At 41.1% G+C, this 22,700-nt stretch overlaps 1 protein-coding gene across 1 annotated transcript in view; it reads right to left on the bottom strand.

Moving 5' to 3' along the window:
- Positions 1-22,110, bottom strand: part of odad2 (outer dynein arm docking complex subunit 2) — a 194,351-nt gene extending 172,241 nt beyond the window's left edge. The window contains exons 1-3 of the mRNA XM_028804347.2: positions 21,862-22,110; positions 7,460-7,617; positions 3,993-4,194 (exon numbers count right to left, since the gene is read on the bottom strand). Of these exons, the coding sequence (XP_028660180.1) occupies positions 3,993-4,194; positions 7,460-7,617; positions 21,862-22,085 (584 nt within the window). The 5' untranslated portion in view covers positions 22,086-22,110. The remainder of the gene's footprint in view (positions 1-3,992; positions 4,195-7,459; positions 7,618-21,861) is intronic.
- Between the last annotated feature and the right edge of the window lie 590 nt (positions 22,111-22,700).

Here is a 22,700-nt window from a genome sequence, read left to right as displayed (position 1 = left end):
TCACACAAAAAAATCCACTTTTCTGAAAAGCACACAAAGCAAAGGTTTCACACATAAATCAACATAAAACATTTATTTATGACAAATGCCACTTTGTTTTATGTTCCATTATGTTCCCTACACTATGTGAATGCACATAGCTATTACATAACATAGTACTACAAGGTGTGATAACGTTTGAAGCAGCCAATGATGTGCATCGCCACATTACACTGCTTGTGTTGCTTGTGCCGCTGTTGCAGGTGTCTGTTGCTGTGCACAATGCTATCTGGTTTGTACCTCTTGTCATCGTAATTGGCGGTCCTTCCAGGTGAACGTTGCCTTGGGCACATCAACAATATTTATTTCTATAAATGATGGAGCTCAGAGTGCCTTACAAGATGAAGGAAGAAAAGTTTATAAAAAAAATAAAAATAAGATTAGACAATACTAAGTAACAGAATAAAGTAAGGTCTGATGCCCAGAGAGGACAGAATAAAACAAAAAAACTCCAGATGGCTGGAGAAAAAAAAATCTGCAGGGGTTCTGAGGCCATGAGACCACCCAGCCCCCACTGGGCATTCTACCGAACATAAATGATCTCAATCAGTCCTCATGGTTTTCAGGCTTTACATGGAAGAATTAGATGATGATGGTCATGTGGGCATCAATGTAGGGACTACACAGAGCCCTGATCAGGTGGTGGAGGCGCCGATTGCCACCACAGAGCACTGGAACAGCAGAGAAAGTAGGGGTTAATATGGATTTTGGAGTCATGATAAAAATAATGATGCATATAAAGTAAATCAGGGTTACACTAAAATGAAACTTTGAGGAAGCCATATTAAAATTAAAGTGCTCCACCGTATTAGCCTGGCAAATTTCTATCGGTAAGCTATACCAGATTTTAGGTGCATCAGCTACACAAACGTGTTCAGCACTACGATAAGCTAGGGACTGATCAGCTGATGCAGGTACCTCGCTTTCATTTTCGATCTCCAGATCACTTGCATCAAAATCGGAGTCCGATAAGTGAGAGCAAAAATAACCAAAGCATCGTCCACAGAGTATTTTGCTTTCTGCATTCCCTTAGCTCTCTCACCAGATGTCGATGCCATTTTAGACATTGTTTACGCTACTCACACAGGGGATCGAGGTCAAATCAACGAAGCTAACTTTCCTTCTAGCAAAGAGAGTCGCAATATAACGTAACTGAAAGTTTTCTCGATGTTTACAGCTGACTACTACCCTCTACCATTGGAGGTCAATATTAGTCAATGTTCACCTTTACCCGTATATGTCCACATAAATTGACTCCCATCTCCAAAATGTTAAAGGATGTTTGGTATTTTTCAAGTCAAAGTTATTTCTTCACAAATATTGTCTATATGCATTTTCCATATGAAATTTTATTCCAAAGACTAGCGATTTCTATAAATTTAAAAAAATATCTTGCCTGCACTGGCATTTTACTGGGGGCATATACTGGGGGCATATGGGCATGAAGAACCACTGGAAAATAAAAGCCGAAAACTTACCATAAATGTCCTTCTTTAAGATTCTGTAAAAGAAAACATACCATCCATGTTTCCGACGCATGTTTGTGACAACAAAAGGGATTTGGAAATAATAATTTTATGGCATATTCCTGGAACAATTTTTTTTCGAAGTAGGGATGCGTTTTCTATTTGCTTGTGTGAGTTCGCACATAAATACAGATATACATCAAAACACATCCCACCACGAGGCACGAACAGTTCATTGTGATTTGGTCTGATTTGGAGGAAACCACACCCTGTGAGGATGAAAAATTAGAGGAAAACTACAAGTGCTGAGGAAGCCCCCACTTCTGGTTGTCTTTTAAAATGGCTAAAACCCGTTATACTGGTCTTTTTTTGTTCATAAATTACACATATAAGCTTTTAAATTTGTGTATAATCGCAAGATGCGGATCAATATTCGACAGCTGTCTTGGCTTGAAAAGTGGACGTATTCGGTATGTTTTCCATTTTTTGGCTCTCCCCATTAACTGTTTGTGCATTAAATCTGTCATATTTGAGTCATTAATTCAGTTCATCTGGAAAGCTTGTGACCTTCATGACATTTAATCAATCGTGACTTCCTCTGGAATTGTGCTCTTCATCCTATGTGAGCCTTCATTTCATTTTGACTTCTGCTCACATGTTTTAGACTTTGCCTCTCTTTTACTGTTTTTTGTTTCTTATTAATGCTAGAATTAAGTATCAGCCAATCACATCTGTTTGTCAAATTTGGCTCTGCCTTTGTATATACAATGCCATCAGAAAGTATTCAGACCCCTTCACTTTTTTTCACATATCGTGATGTTACAGCCTAATGCTAAGATCATTCAAGTCCATTTTATCGCTCATTAAACAACACTCAATCCACCAAGGCAGAATTTTAAAAATCATTTTGCAAATTTATTAAAAATAAAAAACTGAAATCTCCAATTGACAACAGTATTTAGACCCAATTTGATACGATCATCACTGAGATCTTTCTAGGCTTTGTTTGGAGTCCACCTGCAGTCAACTGACTAGAAATGGTGCACACCTGCCTACAGAATGTCCCACAGCTGACAATGTGTATCAAAGCAAAAATTAAACCATGATGTTGAAGGAACTGCATTGAGGCACAGATCTAAAGAAGACTACAAAAAAAATTAATTACTGCACCATTGAAGGGTCCCTAGGGCATAGTGGTCTCCATGGTTCTTAAATGAAAGAAGTCCGGAATGTGCACTGCTCATCTCAGAGCAGGCCGCTAGGCCAAACTGACCAAACATGAAATAAGGGTCTTGGCAGAAAAAGTAACCAAGAACCTGTGTGAAGATGGGAGAAACTTCCAGAAGGCCAACCACCACTGCCACACTTCTCTAATCTGGGCTTAATTGCAAGGTGGTCAGATGACACAAGAAGGCCTAGTTGGAAGATTGAAAAGGGTAACTAAAGGACTCTCAGACAATTAGAAATGAGATTCTCTGGTCTGATGAAACTAAGATTGAACTGTTTGTCATCAATTCTAAGCACCATATCTGGAAGAAACCAGACACTGCTAAGCACCTGTGCAATGAAATCGAACAACAGGTAGGAATCTGATGTTGATGCTTCAGACAAGAAAAAGGTGTGGGCTACTATTATTTGCCTCACTAGGAAGCCGCTCTTCAGCTCGATTTAATGCGGTTCATTTTCGTCTAGCACTCTTTGTTGAGTGCAGGTACCGTTACACTAACTGTTGTCACACATGTGCGAGTAGGAGGCAGCTAAAGGGCCCATGGAATAGTAATTCCATGACAGACCAGGAGGAGGCGGGGTGCAATAACTATCTCTTTTGATTCCTTGCAGACCACTCTCCGGAAAACCCACGAGGTTCCGGCACCACTGATGACGTCACTTCTGGGGCTGACACTTCCGGCCCTGGCCCTAGAGATGACGTCACTTCCTTAGCAGGCCCATAAAGCCACCATCTTAACTCAAAGACTTCAGTTCTGTTTTGGACTCTGGCTTGTAAACATATCATAATTATTTAAACCATTTTGCAGCCAGGATATATTATACGGGTGGCTGCCCCAAACCTTTATGATGACTTTGTGTCTTTATTTTGACAATGTCAATAAACAAATTACGTCTGTCTGAGGTAAATACCCTGGATGTCCAGTGGTTCAAAGCTGTTTGGCTTTGTTTAGCAATAAGGGTTTTACTGTCTCTGTGAGCCACCAAAAGGTACTGTTTCCAGGTAGACAAGAGAATTTCAAGATACACTCAAATAAAAATTCCTATATTGAACCCACAAATTACCAAAACTTGTCATTTAATTGACCCGTCCATTCATTACTTATACATACACGTATTTAAAAATTTAGGGTCTGCTTTATCCGAGCCTGTCCTGGTAACACTGAGGTAAATTAAACACATTACCAATGTTATTTTACTTTTTCATCCTTTGGTCAACCATGCTGCATTCGATAGAACGAGATTAAGATAAATACGTACTGTGAAATTTGCTTCAAGGAGTTATTCATCAGTTGCATGTCAAGTTGCTGAATCAGAAGAAAGACTTTCATCTCAAATTCAGCGTCATGATTTGCATCATCATCTTGCTTCACCTTCTCGAGTAGACGCAAAACAGAATAATCTTCTCCGTCAACTGTGGCATAGCTTGCACCCAGAATTTTTGCCACTGGATCTCTGTTGGCTTGAAATTGAAAACAATATCAATTAAAGAAAATAATAATAACAGACGTCTTGCAGTTAAATGAAGTGCCAAGTAACCTGCCACTGTCACATTTGGTGGCAGCGGTGGGATGACCTGTCACAATGAGGACCAAAGAGCAGAACAGAATAAAAAGCAAGTGGATTAGGTGCCAGACTGTGTAGTGTCACAGACGGCTGGGATGCGGGGGAGCAAGCGTGAATAGCACAGTACCTTCCCTGGGACGCTATATGGCAGCCCCCATGGGTTGCAGTGATGCCTTGGACTCCCGCAGGGCTTCATGGAAGATGGAGTTATCTACAGCCATGTTGGAATTATTGGCACCTCTCCATTCTCCTTTTATGAGTACCAACCCATCCAGTATTTACCCAGAAAACATCCAGCAACCCACTACTGGAAATTGCTTCAATAATAAACAAACAAAACAGCAGGGAGACTCACCAGTTCTTTTTTTCCAACTTTAATTATTGATCTTTGATATGCTGTACTTCATCAATTATCAGTCAATTTTATTCTAAAACAACACATTTACTTTTCATTCTAATGAAAAATAAAGATAAAAGACATTTTGATCCACTTTTTGACAGAATTAAATAATATATACACCATTGTGACCATAACCTTTTGAGGAAACAACATAAAAGATACAATCAGTGTGGTGCATATAATATTATCTCTTATATATATTTCTGTTCTGGTTCGTCCTGCTTCCACACAAAGCCAGCACGGCATTTCTCGATTCCTATTCGTCGTCTTCCATGTCATGCACTATACTGGCCTGCTGAGCTTAATACATCCAACAAGTACTCGAGGTGCTGCCACAATGGCTTTACCACCTTTGCGTGAGCCACCTGTGTCTTTACAACAGCTTATTACACAGCAAGCATCAGAAGCTAAAAATTATCGTGAACACATTCGAGAATACAACTCTTCTGTAGCATTGGCTTCCATGAGTGCTCAGATAACTCAACCTCCTGACCATGGACCATACTGTAAAATACACGGGCAAATGTATCACCAAATCTCTCCACTATACACTAACACTTCTACCTCTCTAGGATATGGACAGTTGTATGTTTTTGACACAGTGCGAGCTACTGAAGTACGCTTACAAAATAAAGCAAACTCTGCATGCAGCAAAAATGTACTGTACTTCTCCAGCTAGATTCCATGCTCAGAACCATCAACCCCTTCGCTAAATCATACAAACACATGCATGAAATCGCTCAGTCCAATCCAACAGCATCTGTATGAATGGTTTTCAAGGAAAACTCTGAGCAGGATTTACGACGATACAATGCCCCGACATGTCACACCGATGTTGCAGCAATTTTTGTTGGAGAAGATGGTGAAACGCCTGCCGAAAGGGATATTTGCATCTATCCCATAGGCAACTCCTGTAAACAGATTTCCACACTCAATATGAATTGCAATCCTATGGTTTACCTACTTTTATTCCCTTACGGAGACATTGGCTGGCACAAAGATTTACAACATGTCCCTGATAAAAGAACTGCCAAGCGAATAAGGCTTACTCAATGCCAATTTTACGCGTACATATTAGCAATGAGGAATACATTTAATATTTTGCACTCCAGCGGCAAACTATTCCAACAGTACATTGTAGATGTGCATGTTAAATCAGAGGGCACGCGTCTTAATTATCTCAGATTACATCAACAAGATCTGCGTGTAGAACAATACAAAGGACTATCAGACGCACTGCAAGCAAACACTGAAAATTACAACGTATGTGTAGGCAAAATGATCATATTACTGTCAACATTTCCAGGAAGTCCAAAATATAAGCAACAAAACTATCAGGAAGCCATGGCCATAGTACGTCAATTCGGAAAGACTGATTTATTTATCACTTTCACATGTAATCCTGCTTGGCCGGAAATTCTACATGCACACTGCGTCTTTCAAGAAGTATTTATTTCTTCTTGATTTCTGAATTCCTTTTTCACCGTTTTCCGTTCTTATTCTTACACCGCCGTATGCTACGGCGGGCATCGGCTAGTTTATAGTATTTTGACTTTCAGAAAGCATTTGATAACGTTCCACCTCAGAGGTTGGGCATCAAAGTTAAAGAAGTGAGAGTTTAAGGTGTGGGGTGTTAATGGGGGCAAAATTGGCTCAGCCACAGGAAGCAGAGGGTGATGGTGAAGAATTAGGTGAAGTTAAAAGTGGTGTCCAGCAGGGGTCAGTGCTGGTGTCCGTTGCTATTTTTAATGAATATAAATGATTTGCATAGTAATACAAGTAACAAGCTGGTTAAATTTACCAAGCAAGGTGGATTGGCAGATAATCTGGAGTCCATTGAATCATCACAAAGGAATTTGTGCAAAATTTGGCTAGCAGACAGGCTTGGGCCGATTTGTAGAAGATGAAATTTAATGTCAGTAAATGTAAAGTATTACACATAGGAAATAAAAATGTGAAGTTTTAATACACAATGGGAGGTCTGAAAATCAAAAGTACACCTTATGAGAAGGACTCATAGTGGACTGGACACCATCAACTTGTTCAGAAGCCATTAGGAAGACTAACAGAATGTCAGGTTATATAGCGCCTTGATGTGTGGAGTACAAGTCACAGGAGGTCCTGCTCAGTCTTTATAACACACTGGTGAGGCCTCATCTGGAGTCCTGTGTGCAGTTTTGGTCTCCAGGCGGTCTCCAGGCTACAAAAAGGACGTAACATCACTAGAGAAAGTCCAGAGAAGAGCAACAGGGCTGATTGCAGGGATACAAGGGAAAGATTAAAAGAGCTGCGTCTTTACAGTTTAAGCAAAAGGAGATTAAGAGGAGACACGATTGAAGTTTTTTAATTTATAAAGGGAATTAGTCCACTGGACAAGACTGTGACTTTAAAATGAATTAATCAAGAACATGGGGACACAGTTGGAAACATGCGAAGTGTAAATTTCACAAAACTTCAGGAAATGTTTCTTTACATACAGAACCACAGACATATTGAATAAGCTACCAAGTAGTGAGCCAGACAGTAGAACTTTAGAGCACTTAAAAACTCGACTTGAAGTTTTTTGGAGGAATTAAATGGATAGGACTTGTGAGCTTTGTTGGGTTGTTCATGTCTAAAGCTTTCTAATGTTCTAATGAATTACCAGTTAGGCTTAAATTGTATTCAAAAGAGGGTTAATTTCACGAGAAAGAAGGTTTTGTATAATTTTTTTTTTTATCTACAGTATGTCTTAGAATTTCAGTGTCACTAATGTGCTAACCTTCAAGGCAGGCTTGGACTTCTCTTAGTTTTTTATCTTGAGCCACTCTCAGTATGGTTGATAGCTGGCTGAAGCTGAGAACTTCAATGTTGGATGCAGAGAGGCGAAGAAGAGGTCGGCCATCTTTATCAGTTTCAACAGAGGTTACTGAGAGTTTGCTGGAAAAAAAAAATATTGTTTTTAGATAGATAGATAGATAGATAGATAGATAGATAGATAGATAGATAGATAGATAGATAGATAGATAGATAGATAGATAGATAGATAGATAGATAGATAGATAGATAGACATCAAAGGCACTATAAGATAGATAGATAGATAGATAGATAGATAGATAGATAGATAGATAGATAGATAGATAGATAGATAGATAGATAGATAGATAGATAGATAGATAGATAGATAGATAGATAGATAGATAGATAGATAGATAGATAGATCAAAGGCACTATAAGATAGATAGATAGATAGATAGATAGATAGATAGATAGATAGATAGATAGATAGATAGATAGATAGATAGATAGATAGATAGATAGATAGATAGATAGATAGATAGATAGATAGATAGATAGATAGATAGATAGATATCTAAGGCACTACAAAATAGACAGACAGACCGACCGACCGATAGAACTTTATTTGTACCAAGAGGGCCATTTAGCTTGTTACAGAAGTTCAAGAAATATAGAAATATACCTAACAGAAACCCCACTCAAATACACACAAGAATTACAAACTTGCTTCATTGTGGAAACTTGATGGCATCTGTAGGCCGACAATTTCATGCAAATGAATCAACTATCCATTCAATCTCTCAAAAAGGAAGACAACATCCGTAAATCTGCGTGAATCTGTTCCACAAAGTGCCAAAGTGACTTCAATGGTTTGTGACAAAGCAATGGAATTACGACTTAGTTTGTGGATAACTGAGGTGGTTTATCACAAGGGAAGTATTATGGACACCACTATTAAAAGACTCAAAGCCAAACAAATTTACAAACATCAGAAAAATATGTAATCATTCTCTACTAGTATGGGCCAGTTTACTCATTTTAAACTTCAAAAATTCAGACATTGGTTTCAGTAGGCTTTGCACCCTAGAAACCAAGTTACCCAAACTATTTTATAACATTTCAGTAATTATTTACCGCCCTGATGTTGATCTTTCTCATCATAAAATAGGTCACTACAATAGTAACTGACAAGAAGAATTCATAATTAATTGTAGAATTATGGTATTTGAGGGTTCTTCTGGAGTGCCTCTATCTCTTGCACGATTTGGCTCAAAAACAAATCAGCACATTGTCAATCATAAAAGTCTGTGGTCCTCTAGCCATTTTAACTGTAGGCCATCTTAAGAAACTGTGACACACACACACACCAAGCACACACTAGGGACAATTGCAGGATCGCCAATGCACCTAACCTGCAAGTCCGTGGGAGGAAAGCAGAGCACACACACGCAGACACGGGGAGAACATGCAAACTCCATGCAGGGAGGACTCGAGAAGTGAACCCGGGTCTCCTTACTGCGAGGCAGCAGTGCTACCCACTGCGCCACCGTGCCGCCCCAAGAGGATAACAATTCTGACTTATTCAATTTCAACTCAGCAAATGTGTGAAATTCCATACATGCACAACCCTTAAAGTACATGCATGGAATTGCATGTAAAACTACAACGGAGATCAGTTTATGCCATTGAAGGAATGAGTCCCATCTCTTCTCTAAACTTCAGTACATATAATAATTTTGAAAACAGTACTGTTTAAAAGTTTAATATAAAATCTTCTCCTTGTATTAAGAGATATAGCCAAATTTTATATGAGAAACAGACATGGAAACTTTGTAGCGCAGTAGATCTGCTATCTATTGGGCATTCGCACATTGCTCAGCTCTTATCAGCACATAATAAACACATATCTGTGGTTTCTCCTGAAAGCAGATCACTCAGCAAACTCCTTTCAGAGGTCACAGCTTAATCACATACAGATTCTAGGAGGTGCTGGGAAGCCAGCAAGTTAATCTTTTTACGCTACTTACAACACATTTTCAAATAATAAAGTAGATGCAGCTAAAGCAATTACAAGTAAGAGACTATTAACTGTAAAGCAGATTTTAAATCCCTGATATTATGAAAGGCACCTTAGTGTAGCCAACATAAGCCTGAAAGAGAGAATGGATAGGTTCTGCTTTCACTTCACTATGCTCAGATTTCTTAATACTGTCATTCACTGGCTTTCTTCTACACATTAATTCCAATGCAGGATTCTGGGGATGTCAGAGCTTATCTTGGCAGCACTGGGTTCAAGTCATAACTCGGGCACACACCCACACTCACTCATGAATGTTATTGTCAGACACATTTCTTGTAGAGAGAAGGAAACGATATTCCATCACGGGCAGTTATACGTTGCATTGTCACAATGTAATTCCAAACACAGAATCAAAATTCAATGCGATATGGATGAAAAGGTAAAAGCAAAAAATATATGGACATAGGTGATATGACAGAAGTATGTAGATATTGTTTGGCTTTAAACTTTAAGTCGGAGACTTGTGCATCATCTAATTCGTGTTGCCATCAAGGAAAAGCAGTGTTTCTTCCAAAAGAAGAAGCGTATCCATAAGAATTAAAAGATTTGTTGTTTGGTGAAAGTTGAAAGTGAAATCCACATACGCTGTCACACTTGGGTCACAGAGTTGCACAGATACACAGGAGATTTTAGAGACAGAAATGTTATTTAAACACTTCAGACAAACATAAGTTTCCTTCAGGAGTGAATTGAGCTCCGTGTGTAGTTGGAGGGGACAGTTCCGTCTCTCATTTAAAAGAATATAAAATATTCCTCTTCATAGGGGTGCACTTTGGTAGCAGGACCCCCAACAGGACTAGAGGATGTCTGGGGGAGAAGAGAGACAAAGCAGTGAGAGAAAAGGACACCTGCTATACAGGCTTTTAAATGTTCAAAGTGCAGATCACGCGGTACGGCAGCAGCAGCAGCAAGCCAGCAGCTGATCGAGCAAAGAGGAGGTAAAAAAAAATAAACTGTGTTTGTTTCCCATTGTATCACCGCTTAAGAGGGGGTCTTGGAGGAGCGACCGCATCTCCTTGGGGTGCGTTCAGTCCCCCTCTTCAAAACGCAAGCGGCAGAGACACGAAGTGGCTGGTGTGTAGCACAGGCCAGGGAGGGTTGGCGAACAAAGCGAGCAGGGGGCAAAACCCCCTAGTAATTATAATATAACACAGAGGATGGAGTGGTGGCTCTGAAGCTAAAGATATTCACTGGTACCTGGAATGTTGCCGGATCAAATCTCGTTACGGCCAGGAGGGATCCTACACTGCTGGGCTGGTGCAGATCTGAATAATTTCAGTAATTTTTGTCCTATTTCTAATCTACCCTTCATTTCCAAAATTCTTGAAAAAATAGTGGCAATTCAACTTCATTCTCATTTATCTCAAAATAATCTGTATGAACAGTCCCAGACTGGTTTTTGTCCCCTCCACAGTACAGAAACATCTCTTATAAAAATTACTAATGACCTCCTTATGGCAGCTGATTCTGGTTTAATTACTAGTCTCATCCTCCTTGATCTGAGTGCAGCCTTTGACACTATTTGTCACACGACTCTTCTCAATAGATTATCTTCGATTGGCATTACCCACACTCCACTAGATTGGTTCAAATCCTACCTCTCAGACTGCACTCAGTTTGTTCAGGTTAAAACTTTCATATCCCAACCCACCGCTGTTACTTCAGGTGGGCTCTGTCCTGGGGCCCCTCCTTTTCATTATTTACCTCCTTCCCTTTGGTAATATCTTTTGTAAATATAACATTACAGTGCATCCAGAAAGTATTCACAGCGCATCACTTTTTCCACCTTTTGTTATGTTACAGCCTTATTCCAAAATGGATTAAATTCATTTTTTCCTCAGAATTCTGCACACAACACCCCATAATAACAACGTGAAAAAAGTTTACTTGAGGTTTTTGCAAATTTATTAAAAATAAAAAAACTGAGAAATCCCATGTAGATAAGTATTCCTTCTCATGGTCTGAGAGTCCTTCAGGTGCCTTTTGGCAAATTCCAGGTGGGCTGCCATGTGCCTTTTACTAAGGAGTGGCTTCCGTCTGGCCACTCTACCATACAGGCCTGATTGGTGGATTGCTGCAGAGATGGTTGTCCTTCTGGAAGGTTCTCCTCTCTCCACAGAGGATCTCTGGAGCTCTGACAGAGTGACCATTGGGTTCTTGGTCACCTCCCTGACTAAGGCCCTTCTCCCCCAATCGCTCAGTTTAGATGGCCGGCCAGCTCTAGGAAGAGTCCTGGTGGTTTTGAACTTCTTCCACGTACGGATGATGGAGGCCACTGTGCTCATTGGGACCTTCAAAGCAGCAGAAATTTTTCTGTAACCTTCCCCAGATTTGTGCCTTCAGACAATCCTGTCTCGGAGGTCTACAGACAATTCCTTTAACTTCATGCTTGGTTTGTGCTCTGACATGAACTGTCAACTGTAGGACCTTATATAGACAGGTGTGTGCCTTTCCAAATCATGTCCAGTCAACTGAATTTACCACAGGTGGACTCCAATTAAGCTGCAGAAACATCTCAAGGATGATCAGGGGAAACAGGATGCACCGGAGCTCAATTTCGAGTTTCACGGCAAAGGCTGTGAATACTTATGTACATGTGCTTTCTCAATTTTTTTATTTTTAATAAATTTGCAAAAACCTCAAGTAAACTTTTTTCACGTTGTCATTATGGGGTGTTGTGTGTAGAATTCTGAGGAAAAAAATGAATTTAATCCATTTTGGAATAAGGCTGTAACATAACAAAATGTGGAAAAAGTGATGCGCTGTGAATACTTTCCGGATGCACTGTAGCTTCCACTGTTATGCTGATGACACCCAGCACTATCTCACTAGCAAACCTACTGTTTCCTTTCCACCCTCCTCACTTATTGATTGCATAGCACAAATCAAATCTTGGTTTTCTTCAAATTTTCTTAAATTAAATAACAAGTGACAAAACTGAAGTTCTAGTCATTGGCACAAAATCAACATTATCCAAAACTGATCATGTTTCCTTTGTCATTGATAATTCCTCTATCTCCCCTTCCCCACAGGTTAAGAGTCTACTTTATCCTTTCAGTCCCACGTCAATAACATCTCCAGGTCTGCATATTTCCACTTGCGTAACATTAATCGTATTCGCCTGCCCCTCCCTCACTCCCCACACCACTGCTATCCTTGTTCATAGCCATGTCACTTCTCGTCTGGATTATTGTAATTCCCTTTTCTTTGGTCTTTCTCGCAAATCTCTTTATAAGCTTCAACTGGTCCAGAATTCAGCTGCCCGCATCATTACTAGAACCCCCTCTATTCACCAGATCACTCCCGTTTTGCAGCAGCTTCATTGGCTTCCAGTTCAGTTCTGCATCCAATTCAAAATTCTTCTGTTAACTTTTAAGGCTCTCCACAACCTCGCTCCTCCATATCTGTCTGACCTCCTCCATGTTGCCATTCCCTCCCGTACCCTTAGATCCTCTTCCTCCAGCCACTTGACTGTCCCCTTCGTTCGTCTTACCGCTATGATGAGCAGAGCATTCAGTTGCTCCGCTCCCCAGCTCTGGAACTCACTACCATCTGAGCTTAGAAATATTGAATCATTTTCACTTTTCAAATCTAAACTTAAAACTCATTTGTTTAAGACTGCTTTTTCTCTTTGATTACAATTGCTCTGTCTGATTTTGATTTTTGTATTTTAGTTTTGTTTATAATCTGTGTTTTATCTGTTGTTCGGTGTCCTTGAGTATTTAGAAAGTCACCTACAAATAAATAAAATGTATTATCATTATTAATCTGCGTCAAGAGTGCTGTACATTGGCAGACCCTGCACTCTGACCTCCAAAGGTCATGAGAGAAGACAATTTGCCCTCAGGGATTAATAAAGTATATCAAAACTTAAAGAAAAAAAATCAAATATTTACAGTAGATACCTAGGTGGATGGACTGGATGGACGAGGCCATAAGGGAAGGAGTTGGGAGCTATTGGGACAGCTTAGCTGTTAGCTAAACAAACAGGCAACAAATGGACTCAAAGGTCTCCACTCACTTGTCAGATTGCTTATGTTCTTCTGATTCTGATTTTTACTTTATGTTTTGGGACTCATTTTCTTAGGATTGTCTTTCAGGCAACTCCTTTGTGCCCCCTTTTGCTCTTTTGAGCTTTTTCTTTGTATTATCTACTTTTCTGTGAGGAAATCCTTGGAGTACAAATATTTTCTGTTTGCCCTTTTAATTCAATCCAAAGGTTTACAATCCTCTCTGCTCTTGTGGGGCTTTTGTTATATTTTGTGATAATTGTTTTTCCAGCTCCCCATTTTTAGGCCTGCTCCAGCTGAAGACAGCAGGTAATGTTTGGGGGTACAGCTGGGTTAAGGTGAAGGCTCTGCAGGACAGACCAGTGAAGATCTTGGCCTGCTTGAGTAGCAACTTCTGGAGGCCTCACACCATTTTGCCTTTTGTAGAAGAATGCTGATCTTAACAGGCAGGAAGAGAATAAAAGAAAATGGGCAAAAAACTTGACACTGAGGTAAAGCACAAGTCAAAACTTGGTGTTATCCATTCAACAGCTCAGTAACACAGTAACATAACTTTTATATAATTTATATATCTTGCTGCCATTACGATTATTGTGTCACTACATGGCACTGCGGTCAAAAAATATATATATATATATATATATACCCTGCGGTGGGTGGGCTGGCGCCCTGCCCAGGGTTTGTTTCCTGCCTTGCACCCTGTGTTGGCTGGGATTGGCTCTAGCACACCCCCGTGACCCTGTAGTTTGGATATAGCGGGTTGGATGATGGATGGATGGATATATATATATATATATATATATATATATATATATATATATATATATATATATATACAGTATATATATATATAAACACAGTGGTACCTTGGTATACGTCTGCTTTGGTATAAGTCCAACATGGTGTACATCCTGTTTGGACGCAAAAAATTTTGCTTGGCATAAGACCTTTGTTTGGAATATGACTCGTATATGAACACCGCGTGTGGTATAGCTAGTCCGCGGCTTCAAAAAAAGGGCCAGGTTTTAACCCATGTAGCCGTGTCGTTCTCCATGGGCGCGATTGCACAACTGCGGGGAAGTTAATGAGGTAGTTGGAGCGATTTGCACCTGCACAGGTGGGCTGTGATAGGGAAGAGTGAGACTGCATTTTTAACCTCGGATTTTATCGGATTTATTTATTGTTGTTTTTATCCCCACAGAACACTTGTTTTTATGGATATTTATTAAATAATTATTTATTGAAACCAGATGCACTGCACTTTTTCGTTTGGACATTGATTTTTGTTTTAAATAAAAGCACTTGGCATTCTTGCACTATCCCCTGGCTTCATTTGAGAATTGTCCTCATTTGTCAGCTCATCTCGGTGACATTACTGACTCTGTCGGGTTCAGGACTCCCCATAAGGACATAGGGGAGCGTGGAGCGGAACTGCATCGTCACACCACGCGCTACCCTACGCTGCCCACGAGCGTCAGTACCCCAGTTGCAAGCATTCAGTGAACAACCAGCGCTATAACTCTGTGTGAATTTTCACGTGATTTTGTGTTTTTTCGCGTAAATTTGAATTGATTGTTGAAAAGTATGAAGGTGGCATGCGTATCCGGGACATGGCTGCTGCATACCGTATGCCGAGAACAACGGTATCTACGATTGTGAAAAACAAAGACGTTATTAAAAAGTAAAGTGAGGTTAAATTTTAATTTATTTCATCTAACTGATTTTGTATTTATGTATTTTAGTATTAAGCAGTGTTTAAATTATTTTATACAACCCCATCAATGTATAATATGCCAATAACAATAGGATTTTTTTTCATGGGAACAGATTAATCATTTACTCTTTATTTCTTATGGGAAAAATTCGTTTTGGTATACGTCCTGTTTGGTATAAGTCAAAGGATCTGGAACGGACTAAGGATGAATACCAAGGTACCACTATACATATATATTGCGGCAGAGAGTCTGGGCCCTTACCCGGCCAGGACGCCCTGATTATGGAAGGACTGGGGGAGAGAGCACTTCCAAAACAATTTCTCCCCCAGATCGACACAGGGCAGCCCCCTTGGTTTCAAGCAGGGCCATGGGTCATAAGCATAGAAGCTCAACCCCGTTGGGGTCCGTGGCCACCACCAAGGGGCGCATGGACATTTTGCAGGGTCCTATTTGGCAACACTTCCGCCACACCAGGAATTGCTGCCAGAAGAAGCTCATTGGGCACCTGGAGTCCTTTCCCTGAGAAACTCGTCTTCTGATTGGCTTGTGACTTTGGTTCGGCCACATCTCTTCCAGTTTCCAGTGGGATGGTGTACGACGCCACTGTACTCACTGACACTTTGATTTTTTTTGCAATTTCTCTAAATAAGAGGCCTACACTTCTAAGGGTAATAATGCTCTGTCTCATTTTATTTGTTAATTGATGTTTTCTTGCCATTATCATCGGAATATTGTCCAAGTAGTACCTCAGAGGGTGTAGTAACACAATCTGCTTTAAAACACACAGAGGGTTTTTAAGTAATCAACAGAAGTTGGGACACCTTGTTTGATTCAACTTGCAAAGTTCAATTGACTTTAATTACTGCAGGACATCGTAGGTTGTAATGTATTAGTTGTTTGCTGAAGAAGGCCCATGTGTAATATTCAGATTTTTACATTTTTTTCAGTTTTTGCTAAACTAAACTTTAAATTTAAACCTCTGGCATTTTACTGCTTACCTTTTCACCATTTTTGGTCATTTATTGCATTTCAACTGATTAAATTTGAAGAAAAACTGGAAAAACTGAGCTGTTCTAAAATGTTTGACCAGTAGTGTATATATTATATGCTAAAATGCTGCAACTATATTTTGGTATTCCACATTTGCCATTTCCAATTAGTGTGTGAACCAGGGGCGTGTTGAGCTGCCCCACCCCGACACAGACAGGCAGAGACATGAGTTTGCCACACAACACACAGTTATTTCGGTGGGAAAGTGCTTTTCCCTCGCTCCCCACAGCAGCACAGTACAAATAAGCAGCGCATCAAAATACACAGTTCACAGGCCCTTCTTCTTTGTCTCCTTGTCGTCCGCCTCCACTCATCCTCTTGGTAAGCTTTGTCCCTCTTCCTCCAGACTTCCTCCAGACTCCTCTGGACCAGTGTTCCAGATGGCTCATTAATTTGACCTGGAATCACTCCCAGATGTGGTGAAAGCCCCATGTAGGGCTCCTCAGCTCCCCCTGGTGGCCCCCACAGAACCCAACAGGGCTGTGCCACATGCCAACTCCCAGCATGCCCTACGGGAATCTACAGTGCCACAGCCACCCAGGAGGGCCAGATAATGGCCGTGGCCACCCATAACAGTAGTAATGTTAATTTACTTTAGCTATTCATTTAGACATTTACTCCTTCCACATTTTGTTAATTTTTCTTCCTAACCTTAGCAAACAGATAGACACACAGATACACAGGCACCTGCATGACACTTGTCCTTTTATTAAGGTGGGTGCTAACTTTTGTCTGTCTGATACATAACTAATCACAGACTGCTGGGGCTAGAACCTTGATTTTGGTCATGACTGAAAGTTCATGACCTGACATATGCTGGTAGTCCAAAACATCTGAGGTGGTGACAATCTCGACAAACCGTCCTACGCTTGTAAGGTTTCTTACAGCAAATGAAGTGACATGGTGGATAGAAAAAGAAGACCAGCAACATCTGCTGAGTATGAAGCAAATCAGATGACATGCAACACTATAATGGGAAGAAGAGGAAGACTAAGTGCGGCATACTGAATGCAAGAACGACAAAAAAATGCATCTAACCAGGGTTTTGTGTGCAACTACTGCATCCAGGCTGATGATCTTCAAGTGTTGGATACATGTGGAAGAATAATTGTAGGGTAACATAGCATTCATCTTTAAGAAATAGCAGAAAGGGTTAATAAATGTCGGAAACCAGGTAAAGGTCAAGTGAACAACAAAATGTACCCTGCTCACTTCACTCGCCAACACCCGGGCGGGCACTATGCGCCAGCCACTTCATGTCTCTGCTACTCATGTATGTGGATTTCACTTTCACCAAATAACAAATCTTTTAATTCTCACAGATACGCCTCTTCATCGGAAAGAAACACCACTTTTCCCTGATGGCAACATGAATTAGATGATCTACAAGTCACCAACTTAAAGTTTAAAGCCGAACAATATCTACGTACTTTGTCATATCACCTATGTCCATATATTCGATGCTGTTCCGTTATTTCACCGAGTAATAATTTCTGTTTGTTAGCGCTCATACGATCATTACTATCAATTTTTTGGAGACTTTTGAATTTTAGTACTTCCATAATCTCTGCTCTGCATGTGTATCACGCCAACATTTTTGAACCTCTTTGTGATGTTCTACTTTGTCATTTACTCTTTGTCTTTTATTTCCAACCCTGCTTGGAGCTGAGAATGCAGGAACTGTGTCTGACAATAGCACTCACACGAATGAGAGTCAAGTAAACTATGGGCGTGCCCGCCACTTTGCGTCTCTGCCGCTCACGTATGTGGATTTCACTTTGACCAAACAACAAATCTTTTAATTCTTATGGATATGCCTCTTCATTGGGAATAAACTCCTGCTTGGAGCTAAGAGTGCAGGAACTGTGTCTGACAATAACATTCATACGAATGAGAAGTGATTGGACCGTGGGCGTGATTGTAAATGTTTGAGAGGAGGGCGGGACTTGTCAAAATCTCTTGGCAAAAAGTCTCCAAGAAAGTCTCGTCCCAAGATTTCCTTTTATAATAGAGACATGTTAAATTTCTACTACATACAGAATGCAAAATCAACAAAGACAAGAGTAATGCATGGAGCCGAACGTCCACTTGTTAAGGTAGCATATTTAATACAGATGTACGGCCTAATGCTAATGAGATCTGTAAATTTAAACTGCATAAATTACATTTTAAAGAACCCATCAGACACTTGTCAAAAACTGGCAAAAGTCAATCAACAAGCAGAAGGGTTTACAAAGAAAACAACAGCATGGCCCCATGAGCTGCTCCACAGTTAGGAAAGAAAAGAGCACACAAGCAGAAAAGCTGAGCCCAATAAAACAAAGAAATGAAGTGCTACCATTTACACATGAGAAGTGATTTGTTATTCTGCTATCTTTCATTCAAATCATAATAAAAAAGATCTGGATTGCATCACGGAGAGAGAGTGATGTGATGACTTGTGTTGTCCAAGCACTCAGCACACATATTAAATCTAATTGAACATTTCTGCAGATCATATCAGATCACAGCATGATTGGGTAGGAGAGACAATCAGCAAATGATGGGTGCTTTTTAACACTAAATAATTTTAAAAATCTGGAAGGGCTTGTGGAATTGGATCCAACATCACCTTAATATTCAAAAACTATGAGCAGAGAAGCTGTAAGGAGAATAAACAGAAGGGACCCAAGGGTGCTGTATGACTTATACGCTGAGAGAAAGTACTGTACAAGTTCAAACTGGTGTTATCTTTTTAAAAGCTGAGTAACACAAGGTAACTGAAGCCTAATTAGTTTATATATCTTGCTGCCATTTTGACTATTGTGTCAAAAAGAAGGGACCCGAGGGTGCTGTATGACTTGTATAGGGGAGCTGCTAGAGCTGTTCAGTGTGCCCCAGTGGTCACGTCATGGGCTGCAAATCGCAAGATTGATGTTCTGACTCGGTGTATGACTCTTAGTGAACTACGTCATTTGCCAGAGTGCCAGCTGTATTAACATGGAAATCATTAGACCTCAGCTGTATAGTGCATTGGGATGATGTTTGCCATGAAAATGCACTGTAGTTCGCTGGGTAGTATGATCTGCTGTAATAACAGTTCTTAAACCCTATGAATATATAAGAAGACAACTCTGGCCTCTTTGGGTTAGAAGAATATTTGCCCCATCTGATATTCTGCCTTTCTTTTTAGTACATTTAACTACATCTTCAACAAAAATATAATTTTAGATAAAGTCATCCATTAATCTATTAAGTGTAAAGACTGCTTTCATCAGCATGGGATCACGGAGCAGCCTAACCCAGCAAAAATAGACAATAGTCTTGGAAGGGACACCACTCCATGACTAGCCACTCACACACACACAGGGGCAGTCAAACCATTGGGTGCCATAGGTGGCCACCATTATCTGAGGGGCACCATTTATGAAAGTAAAAGTGTGCACACTCTGTACACCAAGGGGCACACACTCCTTAAAATCCATGGTGTATACACAAAGGGGCTCCATTTGTGCTACTGAGGGGGCATACACTATGGAAACTTAGGGGGAACCCACCCACTATGGAAACTTAGGGGGAATAGTCGTCAAACTTTGATGATACTGAGTGGTTATTTTAACCATGGGGTGTCGTTTATGAAAGTCAAAGTACACAAGCTCTGTACACCAAGGGGTGCGTGCTTCTTAAAGTCCATGGTATATACACAAAGGGGCGCCTTTTGTACTACTGAAGGGACCAAACATATCCCAAACCTATAAATACCTGGGAGTGCAGCTGGATGATAAATTGGACTGGACTGCCAATACTGATGCTCTGTGTAAGAAAGGACAGAGCCGACTATACATCCTTAGAAGGCTGGCGTCCTTCAACATCTGTAATAAGATGCTGCAGATGTTCTATCAGACGGTTGTGGCGAGCGCCCTCTTCTACGCAGTGGTGTGCTGGGGAAGCAGCATAAAGAAGAGGGACGCCTCACGCCTGGACAAACTGATAAGGAAGGCAGGCTCTGTTGTAGGCATGGAGCTGGACAGTTTGATATCCGTGGCAGAGCGACGGGCGCTGAGCAGGCTCCTGTCAATCATGGAGAATCCACTGCATCCACTAAACAGGATCATCTACAGACAGAGGAGCAGCTTCAGCGACAGACTGCTGTCACCGTCCTACTCCACTGACAGACTGAGGAGATCGTTCCTCCCTCACACTATGCGACTCTTCAATTCCACCCGGGGGGGTAAACGTTAACAATTATACAAAGTTATTGACTGTCTGTATACCTGCATTGTTATCACTCTTTAATTTAATAATTTAATATTGTTCTTTATCAGTATGCTGCTGCTGGAGTATGTGAAGTTCCCCTTGGGATTAATAAAGTTTCTATCTATCTATCTATCTATCTATCTATCTATCTATCTATCTATCTATCTATCTATCTATCTATCTATCTATCTATCTATCTATCACTCCGCAAACCAACAGGGAGCAAGGCTATTGAAGTTTGATGATACTGAGTGGGCAGTTGTACCCATGGAGCTCTAATGAAAGTAAAACTGCGCACACTCCATACACCAAGGGGCGCACAGTCCTTAAAGGCTGTGATATATACACAAAGAGTAAAACCTAATTACTCCAGTTTGTGCTACTGAAGGGACGTGCACCTCTCCCCACCACCGACTGTCAAATTCTGATGATACTGAGTGGACACTTTCACCCATGGGGCACTATTTATGATAGTAAAAGTAGTACACTCTACGCATCAAGGGGCGCAAGCTCCTTAAAGGCCGCAGTATATACACAAAGGGGCGCTTTTTGTACTACCGAAGGGACGCGTGCTCCAGAAACCAAGGGGGACCAAGGCTATTGAACTTGGATGATACTGAGTGGGCAGTTTTACCCATGGGGCTCTATTTATTAAAGTAAAATTGTGTGCACTCCATACACCAAGGGGCACTCATTCCTAAAAGTGTGCATGCTTCGGACACCAAGGGGTGCATGCTTCTTAAAGTCTGCAGTATATACACAAGGGGGCGCCATTTGTGCTACCGAAGGGGTGCATGCTCTAGATAGCAAAGGAGAATCAGAAGGGTTGTCGAAGTCTAATAATACTGTCCACCCACTACAAATAATAAAGGGCAACGTCCGGCCACCCCGCCTAGAGCTCCGAATGAGCTTTGGCAGGCACTGCTCACACACACTCCCTCATTTAGCAACAACATCTATTTCTATGGCATAAATTGATACAAAGCATGGTGCCTCAAGCAGAGTATACTGAGTAATTTGTTGGCCAAAAGTCTGCAATGCTAGTGTGTCAGAGGGAGGACGTGCAACATTGTTCACAATGGCCATCAGTTTTATTTTCATTTTCTCTTCTATGACCTCCAGGGGGTCAGGAGTGTGTCCCATAACTGAGCCTGCCCTTTTAATTAGCTTGTTCATTCGGTGGGCCTCTCTTGAAGTTACGTTACCAGCCCAGCACATGACAGCGTAGACAAACGCACTGATGATCATAGAGTTATAGAAATTATAAAAGACGCCATCACCCACTTTACATACCTGACTTCATAACCTGATCCAAACCGACTTGGCTCCAACGTTGTTGTCCACTGCAGTGGCTCCTTGAAAACTAGAGACGACTCTTTAGGATGTTTGCTGCTGAAGTTTTCCACAAATGCTATAATCTCTTGTAGGATGGACTCATTCAATGGGGTAATTTCCAGTTTGCCTGTACCAAAACCAGCAGTTGTCCATTGAGCCGCTCTAGTCAGTGCCACTCCCATGGTACCAAATGTACTTGTTCCTGTTAAGTTTTGAAAAATAAATATTTTAAAACTAATCAGAGTGCACATAACATATCCATATTACTAACCGAGAATGTTAAAGCGGATGGACGCAGGGACATCCGGCCATGGGCCGTGGACGCAAAAGACGTACTGCGCAGGCGCCCCAAGAAATACGCACTGCGCAGGCGCCCCAAGAAATGAGGCGCCGCGACCACAGAAAAAAGGAGTCAGCACAGAAAAAAGGAGTCAAACGCCGGCGACGCACACAGCGCCGCACAAAACCCATTGCACACGAAACTAGCACACAAAAAAAAAGAAGCCGCTTGCGCCCCACAAATCCCACACCCACCTCCAAGCACCCCCCTCCCCCTACAAGCAACAGACAGGACACACACAAAGAGGGGGATTCAACAAGTCCCTGGCACACAAAAAAAAAGAAGCCGCTCGCGCCCCACCAATTCCACCACCCCCTCCAAGCAACATCCCTCCCCCCTCCTCAGACGCCGGCAAAGCACACAGCGCCGCACGAATCCCATTGCACACGAAACGGGACGCACACAAAGAGGAGGATTCAACAAGCTCCTAGCACACCAAAAAAAAAGAAGCCGTGAC

Source organism: Erpetoichthys calabaricus, chromosome 6, assembly GCF_900747795.2.
Source record: "Erpetoichthys calabaricus chromosome 6, fErpCal1.3, whole genome shotgun sequence".
NCBI lineage: Eukaryota > Metazoa > Chordata > Cladistia > Polypteriformes > Polypteridae > Erpetoichthys > Erpetoichthys calabaricus.
This window is presented reverse-complemented; position numbering and strand designations above follow the sequence as displayed.